This window comes from Sander lucioperca, chromosome 9 (genome assembly GCF_008315115.2).
Source record: "Sander lucioperca isolate FBNREF2018 chromosome 9, SLUC_FBN_1.2, whole genome shotgun sequence".
NCBI classification, from domain to species: Eukaryota; Metazoa; Chordata; class Actinopteri; order Perciformes; family Percidae; genus Sander; species Sander lucioperca.
This window is the reverse complement of record NC_050181.1, coordinates 10,862,365-10,871,291: the sequence shown is the minus strand read 5'-3', so window position 1 is coordinate 10,871,291 and position 8,927 is coordinate 10,862,365. Positions and strand designations below refer to the sequence as shown.

Here is an 8,927-nt window from a genome sequence, read left to right as displayed (position 1 = left end):
CAAGTTTCAAAATTAAAATTACTCATTGTGCAGATTGACCCCTTTCAGTTTTATATTGTTATACACTATAATATACTGATAGATGAATGTGTAAGCAACCTTTTAATATTTGAGATGGTCAAAGTGGAGAATTTCCCATAATGTTGCTTCATCTAAAAAAAATATTTAATAAGATAACCATTTGTTTTGTAAAGTATTATTCTGCAGGGTATCTAGTAAATATACAATATTTGTCTCTGAAAATGTAGTGGAGTAGAAGAATAAAGTGGAAGATAGGCATACAAATACCTGAAAATTGCGCTTAAGTAAATGTACGTAGTAACATTGCACCATTGGTTTTGTATACATTCTTTATTATGTCATCTGTTGTAGGGCTGCACTCTTGTAGTTTGCACTGTATCAAAGCTTTAAATAATGATCAGATGCATGGATTGGCCAACGATATGTGCTTAAACCATTTAGAGGTCATGCAGTGTCATGTGCAGCAGCTTCTTGAGCCGCAGATCAGCGGACTCACATGCAAACACATACTTATGTTACATTTAAACACGCAACCAAGCAAAAACCACAAAAAGCTGCGCACGTTCAGAAAGCAGTTATTGCTTGAGACACACACGCGCACGCGCACACACACACGCACACGCACGCACACACACACACACACACACACACACACACACACACACACACACACACACACACACACACACACTATAGGCGCCCCCTATGAATGAATCTGCGCATGGCAGATGCTTGGACTTGTGTGGGCTCTTCAAATTGAGAGGTGATACAATTTAAAAACATTGTTGTGTATTTATTTGGGTAACATGTTTATTTCCTTGAATGTGTGTCTAATAATAGCCTGACTACTTGAAATGTGTTCAGATTCAGAATATTAAGACCTCAACTAAATCCCTCAGCTAAGATAAAGGGTTGCTACATTTTATTTTTTATTAAAATAAACACAACATACATACCATACATGTTATTCTACTGGTCCGCACTTGCTCTGATGGTTTTAAAGAAAGGAATAACGGAGTCGAGGCAATTCATCAGTAGACCACAAGCTATTCGGGGGTGTGACTACAGTCACTGGGGTCTATATATTGAGATGTTTTGTCCGGTGGCACTGGCTTTATGTGAATGAGAGAGAAGCTGCCCAGTGAAAAGTCAACACAGTAGGACAGTGCGCTTCCTCACTTTGACACCATATGCTCACAGACGCCACAATGGATTCCCGTTTTCGCGCACTTTGCATGACTTTTGTTCTGGCATCGTTCACCCGGAGGTCAGGTGCGGTCGGACCGGTTATCAGATGCGAGCCATGTGAAGTTGGAGCGCGGCTTTTGTGCAAACCTTTACCCAAGGACTGCGCCGAGAAAGTCCGCGAACCGGGCTGCGGCTGCTGCATGACTTGCGCTCTGAGCTTCGGCCAGCCGTGCGGCGTGTACACCGGGAGATGTGGCTCCGGACTGAGTTGTCAGCATCAGCCCGGTGAGACGAAACCTCTGCAGGCTCTGCTGGAGGGACGGGGAATTTGTGCAAACGCTACTCGACTTACCGCCAGACCAACACCTCCAGTCAATGAACTGCCAGGTAATTCTTGTGCGTGTACCTTTTCCATATGCGTCCTCTGTGCGCACATTAGGCTATATAGGCCTACTCTATAGCTGTATATTAACGTTTGAAAACGTCTTAAAATCGTTGTATATTCATATTAATGTGAAATAACTGTACAGGCCTTTATTTGTTACTGTGTTATTATTATTATTATTATTATTATTATTATTATTATTATTATTATTATGTGTTATTTATCATTGAATAATTGAGTAGGTAGATCATTTCTTATGTCAATTTTGGTCCGTTCACAAGTGGTGATCAACTCTCAATTCCACGAGAATATAAATCCATCTCAAAGCCACAATCACTAATTGATTTCACTCAATGGATTCTCTTCATCCATGCAAAGAGAAGGTGGAGGGTGAGACTGGTTGAACCATAGGTAAATTAAAATGTTGAGCCTTAGTAAGAATTTGATGGTGCAAAAGAGATTGCAAAGAGAGTGCAGCTCAATATCGGTAAGGTTGACTTTCAGGTTAGAGACAGTGTAACTATTTAGTTTGTATTCTTAAAGGGAGGGGACTTCGGGGATTCAAGGGTTAGTGTAAAACCTTTTTTTTTTTTTACAGTCTATGGAAGAAGCACATCTGGAATCAAGTGGTGGTAGTCATTTTGCATATTTCTGTTCAGTATCTTTCCAAAATTGAAAGATGTATATCATCTCAGGGAATGCTTCTGAAACTTGGATTCTTTTTGACCCTCAAGTTGGCCTCCAGCTTGCTGAAAACAATCTATATGTCTCAATCAGCATTAAAAACACTCCCTTAAATATTAGATTGTGGTCTGTTTTGTGAATAAAAAAACATGTTCTCAAACTTCAGCAGAGAATATTGAGCCTCAGGACGAGGAGCGGAATTCCACCGGCTCAGGCCTTCAGACTTCATCCAGCACCCACAGACCCATGTTGGGACCCCTGAGACCTCCTCTTCACCCCTTTTTCCCCTCTGCCAAGTCAGAGGTCCTCGGATGGGAGCAGCAGAAGAGAACCCAGAGCTTTAAAATGGAGGAGCTCCCAGGACCACTTATCACAGACCAACAAAACTTCTCTCTGGAGACAAAACAGGAGCATGAGTATGTAAGTACCAAAACCAATTTGTTTCTGTCTTCAGAGCATACTGGAGGAATGTTTTTCTCCTCTTCCTCTATGTTTTGGTGTTTTTCTCCCCCCTACGGGTGATGAAATGTTTTGGGTAGCGGTGCTGATGGTTGGCAGGCATCGTGTGCAGTAGAATGGCATGGCAGCGAGCGGGTACGATGGCCCTGCGGCTGACCTGGGTCAGGCGGTTGTTTGGCCACAAGGCGTCCGCGTGCCGGGTGTACTGGGAGCCAGCGAATGATGGATTGGCCTATGTGAGTGCCTGTTGGGAAGCCCTGCTGCTATTTTGATCTCTTTGGCCAGAGAAGTGAGCACACACTAGTAATGTGCTTTGACTGGCTGTTTTGATTAGTGACTGGAGTACTTGGACTTGAGGACAAGCCTTTTGGCTCCCTCTTTGAGCTCTTTGAATTCACTTCATATCCCTCATCCTTTGTGTAAAGTGTAAGAGTTCTAAGCAGCTTTGGCAAACTGTAAAGCTGCTACAAGTCGGTCAGATGAATTAATATCTCATCCGTCACTTCTTTCATATTGCAGCCACCATTGTTTAGGCATTACGGCAGAGCAGTGTGCATTGCAGCGTGAGCCAGCTTTGTTAACGTCTTTATTTTCAAGAAACAACAACGGAGAATTGATGTCACAATCACACTGCAAAATGAAATATTAGTGTGTGCTAATGGAATCCGCTGCACTCTTGAAGTTGGAGCTGGAGATGTTTAAGTAGTGGAGAAAATACAGTAACTGCTTATGTGTTCCTTCATCTGTAGGGTCCCTGTCGGAGAGAGATTGAGAGCATTCTCAGCAGCCTCAAGATTACAGACATTCTCAACCCCAGAGGTTTCCGCATACCAAACTGTGACAAGAAGGGCTTCTATAAGAAAAAACAGGTAAAAAAAAGCACATTCAAAGGACATCATTTGATATTGACTGTATGCTAAACTATAGATTCATGGCATCAATTTCATAAGAGGCGACACATTATTTAAACATCTACCTGATAAAAACTTTCAATTTGTTCACAACTTTGAAAGGTTGTAAAAAGGAAACCCACATTTCCTTTTTTACATGCTACATTAATAAATATTCAATGCTGAAGTCTAGTGACTCAAACTTAAGGTCTCCTGCAGCTCAATTACAGATTTGTAGCTGTCCTCTTGTATTCATTGGTAGTCATTAGAGCCTCATCATTGCACCACCACACCAGTGAGGTAGACCCGAGCCACTGGCTCTGGAGACAGGAACCACAGGGGCCAAACCCCACTGGGGTTGACGGCTGGGACGATGGCCGTTTAACAGGAACCCTCCCAGGGAGACAGACGTCAAGGTGGCCACCGGCACCCGTTGCGCTCCCCCCATAATTGCTGGACTTTTGAGAAGCATGCACAGAAATAGAGCTGCAGCCATCCCCACGCTCACATGGTTCACCCACGATCGGGTTGTAATAAATGAGTGGTTCTGATGCATTCATATGGAGGCACTTAGGGCTCCCGCGCCACTGCATCACCGAGGCAGCTTTTCTTATAACATAGCAGTCCCTCCTGCCTAATGGAAGTGTTCTCCTTGACCTGCAATCATCTCATAACCAGCCTCACAACGCCAGGCTCATTGTCTTTGTTTATATAGAATATACATAGTGTTCCGCTGCTGAGCCCTGAGGTGCTGAAGAAGTGGCAGACATTTAATGTTGGTCAGTTTAATTTGGACGTTTGCACAATTTTCAGCAAAAACATACAGCTCTTAATAACAGTAAATGTCTTTTCAGAGGAAAAAATTATCCAGGACAGATTTAATGCTGGAAACAAACGGACTTTGTACAGCTAACTGTGAAGACAGTTTGGATTTCTATATTAGTTTTTCCTATCGTACAATTTGTGATACTTTTGTCTTGCAGCTACAATTTAAAAACCCTTACGATAATTTTTTTTGTCCTCACAAAATGCAGTGGAGATAAGATCTCCTCATATGCAAAAGGTGATGTGATAACATTCCTACTTCGACTCAGATCAGCCTCTCAGTCAAACCCCGCTGAAGTATTGAACTAAATAAGGATGTCTTCCTTCCTGATCAGCTCTGACTCCTTTGTGGAGCAGCAGCACAGTTGTGTTAGCCCTTGAAATGAATGGCTGCATGTTTTACTAGAGTGGAGGTTGACCTTTAGTAAAATTGGCAGTAAAATAACAGCCCTTGGGTAGCTCCACAGACTCTGTAAGTCATTTGTAGTACCCATAATTTGGAGCTGTGGGGTATAATCAGCAACAGATGATTCGTACTGGCCACCAGCTTCTGAAAATAGATCTTGGTTCTCAGTTGTTCACAAACGAGACTAAGCAAATATTTTACCAGGTTTCTATTTACCTTAAAGGTCTCTATATGTGTGTGTAACAGGAGGTAGACCATAAAAGCAGCTCAAAATACCTAAGCGTGTTGGATAACCAAGGCTGCGTCGACTCAGCACAATCTGACCATTAATGCCTCTTAACTATTGCTGTTCTACTTCATTAAGTTCTACCCACCATCCCCTATTTCTCTTCCCTCCCTTCACCTTGTACCTTCCTTCACTTTCAGTGCCGTCCATCCAAAGGCAGAAAGCGAGGCTTCTGTTGGTCTGTGGACAAATACGGGCATCCTCTGCCAGGTTTTCATGGGAAGGAGCGAGGAGACGCCCAGTACTACAACTCCAAGAGCCAATAGGAGCAGGACTAAGCCGGAGGGAAGGTGGGAGTGAGAGCAAGAAGAATTGTAAACAAATGGAGACACTGAGGATATTGGGAGAGAGGTCAAAAGATGGCTCAGCCGATATATGGATGTTTGCTTTTTCTATCTGTTGCCTGTGGGACCTTTTTCTGAGGCAGAGCATAAGGAACAGAGGAAGAGTACCAGGAGGGAAAAAAAGCCTCTGTGTGACAAATGCTGTACTTTTCTGCAATGGATGGATTCTTCATAAGCTTTTTGTCTATGACTCCAACCAGGACAACTTTTGAGAAGAGGATACACTTTAAAGAATTTATCTCAAAAGCCTTATTCTGAATATAAAACACAAAGACATTTGTCACAAACATTGAATGAGTGCGCTATTCATTTACGCACAATTAAGTGGCATTGCACACGTTTACATGCTTGTGATGTGTAATCATAATTTGTATGCTTGTGATTTGTTATAAAGACATTGTGTGTGGTCACAACAACCATATCATTTATGTATGCATGAATATGTCCTTCGGAGTAAGCATGCAGTGCCTTACTATGAATTCCATTTTTTTCCAGTTGCTTCCTGCTCCTCGGGGAGTTAGACTGGACTGTGCAGCTCAAACACTACAGTGCGTATAAAGTTTTTTTTAATGCTGGATCTGAAGCCACAAGAAGAGGGACATTTCCTTTAGCCTGTACTGTGGTTGTTAATGTTTTGTTGTCACTTTGCATAAGCTGAATTGTTGGGATAAAGGCCACAAAACGTTATCTCTGATCTCTGTGTAGCCAGTGATCATTTTCATCACTTCTCCTCGGTTTCAGTAAATACGCCGTTTGCATGTAAAAGGCAACCCTCAGAGGTCTATTTTTCCTTAATAAAGGCAGTATAAAATTATCCAGGTATTTTTCTCCTCATCATGCCTTCTCTCACTTTGAGTGTGTATAAAACAGACTTTGGCAGTTGAAAAACACATTTAAACATGACCCCATGATGATGAAATAACATTTTATTGGATGCACATCCACGGAATTACTGTAGAACAATATATACACTGATTCAACAAAACCAATCGCATAGCAGCATTCCTGCATCGCATACACAAACAATCTGGTCAACTGCACATGAGCTCTCAACAACAAACAAAAGCAGAAACACGAGTGAATCATAATAAATACTTCAATATATGCTAGAATAGGTTAGAAGTGCCCTCAGCAATCCTCTGCTAAACATGTGGACCAGCAGAGACTAGTAGAGGTAGACATGCAGAACAACCCATCCCAAGTCTAACGGTGGCTTGGATGAGCCCTGATATGTTTGTGCGTGGCCACCATGCACATATTTGCGGCACTTTAAGTATTTCCCCCAATACCCATTGAGGAAACGCCAATGGAGATACATTCAGACAATGTCAACACGTTGAATGAATGAGCAGCTGTGTTGTTTCGTGCCATGTACAGCTCCAGTTTTGAATAAATTAAAAAAAAAAAAAAAAACCTGATCCAGAAGACTCTGAAATGGGCTTGGCAGAGCTGTGGACCTGTGGTTTTGAGCAATGGAGTTATTTAGTCAGAAACACAAATGTATACAGTGTTGCCCTATTTACAATCAGAAAAAAAGAGCAAACATATAAAAAATCTAAAAATGACAAATGGTTTATGCTAGTAAGAATAAATAAGGTTTGATACATACATCATGTAAATAAAATGAGGACATTACCCCTCTGAAATTGGATTTTACATTTTGTGTGAATGAGTGTGTTTTTATGAAAGGAAGTCAGTTCATCAGGTGGTTGCAAGTAGATTTACACAGAACATATTTGCTTGTGTCTATATGTTTGCGTTTGTTAGTGATAATAGAGTCCATCCTTCAGTGAGTGACTTCTTGATGACACTCTGAGTCACCGAGCAGGTCACTTGATCCTGGGAGCTTCTCCCCATTCCAGGAAGAGACACACCAGCAGCGGGCGGGAGGTCCAACCAGAGATGACTCACACTGAAAAAGAAAAAGAGATAGGAAGCCACATGAATAGATCACCCAGTTAGCTTTTAGGATGAGTCTCTTTTCACAGGTGGAGTGAATTTTGTTTTCGTAAAATCCTGAAGTTCTCACCTGCTTTGGCTTGTAGAAGCCGTGCCGATCACAGTTGGGGAGGTAGAAAGTTGTGAACTTCTCTCCTAGTGTCTGCCGAGAGCTGGATATCGTGTCCATCGCTGCATGCAGCTCAATGTGACAGGGACCCTGTGCATAAAAGAAAGACAAACAGTGAGAACTACGCCCACATGTAAACAAATACACTATATATTCTTTGCAAAAATTACATTGATCACAATTATCTCTCTTGAAAATCTACTGCTCCACAAAAACAAGTGCTCCCTCTACTGGAAGTAAGGTAAATTACTTTAAATCATCTAGGTCAGGTAGATGTTTTATTCCTCACCTCTTGCCCCAGGTTGTCACGGATGACATTGACTTTGATGCTCTCTTGGCCCTCAGCAGTGTCTTGGTGGTCCAAGGGAAGGTTGAGACCCAACAGGTAGTGAAGGGAGCCATGGTCAGGGACTCCAACAGCTCCATCTGTTCAGGTTTTAGAAAATCATTTTGACTTTAATAATTCTGTTACTTGATAAGAAATAAAAAAAGGTTTTTAATGTTTCTGTTGCTTTGGATCTTAAGATCTTGAAAGTAGCTAATGTTAACACATATGAAAAATAGAAAACCATGAAACTCTGAGACTACCTTGGCCCAGGTCTTCAGTGCAGACTCCGTGTCCTCTGGTCAGAGCGTGGAGCGGCATGGCCTCACCGGGCCTGGGAGTGCAGCGGAGACCCACACCACAGTGGGCTGTGTGAACCCCACAGGACGATCCTTTCTCCAGCGCGCAGGCCATGCAGCAGCCGCATCCGGGCTCCCTCAGTACCTGCTTGCAGTCTGCTGGGATGACAGGACAGTCATCCAGTTTCTCCTGTGTACAGGCAGCACAGCGGATTGGCTCCGGTCCCACCACTGGGGACGACCTCACCACAGCCAAGACAGCCAGAGCCACTACTGCCACGAAAGTCAGCTTCTCATTTAATTCAGGCATCTCCAGTCTTCAGCTAAATATGCTCTTCTTTTTTGGACTTGCCTCTTCAAACTTCTCAGTATGACTGTATGTTTCTTGTACTAATTCCTCCAAACCAACAGTATTTATATGGACGTCTGGCCTCCAGAGTCATTAATGATTAACACGCTTGACACAGAAATAAAATATTTTTGACACAGTTGCTTTAAACGCTGGATGACCCTGCTTGACGTGCGTAGATCCAGGTTCACAAGGTCTATAGTCAATATTGACTTTGGAACATAAAGTGATGGACTTAAAAAAACAACCCTGTTTTTGAACAACCAAACTACTGATCTTTGTGTTTTACCTTTGATATCATGAGAAAAAAAAAAAAAAAAAAAAAATCACATGAATACTGTTTATAGAAATGAATCGAGAAAGTAATTAATATCCACAATAAGGAATACTAGACAATC

The 8,927-nt window shown here is 42.2% G+C and overlaps 2 protein-coding genes across 3 annotated transcripts; one reads left to right on the top strand and one right to left on the bottom strand.

Annotated features, from left to right (window-relative positions):
• Positions 1–980: 980 nt before the first annotated feature.
• On the top strand, positions 981–6,910 carry LOC116046041 (insulin-like growth factor-binding protein 3). 2 transcript variants are annotated; one of them, XM_036005480.1, is made up of 4 exons: positions 981–1,596; positions 2,448–2,698; positions 3,487–3,606; positions 5,285–6,910. In XM_036005480.1, exons 1-4 carry the CDS (start codon positions 1,212–1,214, stop codon positions 5,408–5,410), a joined length of 882 nt encoding a protein of 293 aa, XP_035861373.1. In that variant the 5' UTR covers positions 981–1,211; the 3' UTR covers positions 5,411–6,910. The 2 variants fall into 2 exon arrangements, with proteins under 2 accessions (XP_035861373.1, XP_031150023.1); XM_031294163.2 differs by having other exon boundaries at positions 984–1,596; positions 2,445–2,698.
• On the bottom strand, positions 6,853–8,570 carry LOC116046042 (insulin-like growth factor-binding protein 1). Its single transcript, XM_031294164.2, has 4 exons — positions 8,145–8,570; positions 7,846–7,982; positions 7,518–7,646; positions 6,853–7,400 (listed from the first exon to the last, which is right to left on the bottom strand). The coding sequence occupies exons 1-4, from the start codon at positions 8,488–8,490 to the stop codon at positions 7,275–7,277; spliced, it is 738 nt and encodes a 245-aa protein (XP_031150024.1). The 5' UTR covers positions 8,491–8,570; the 3' UTR covers positions 6,853–7,274.
• Between the last annotated feature and the right edge of the window lie 357 nt (positions 8,571–8,927).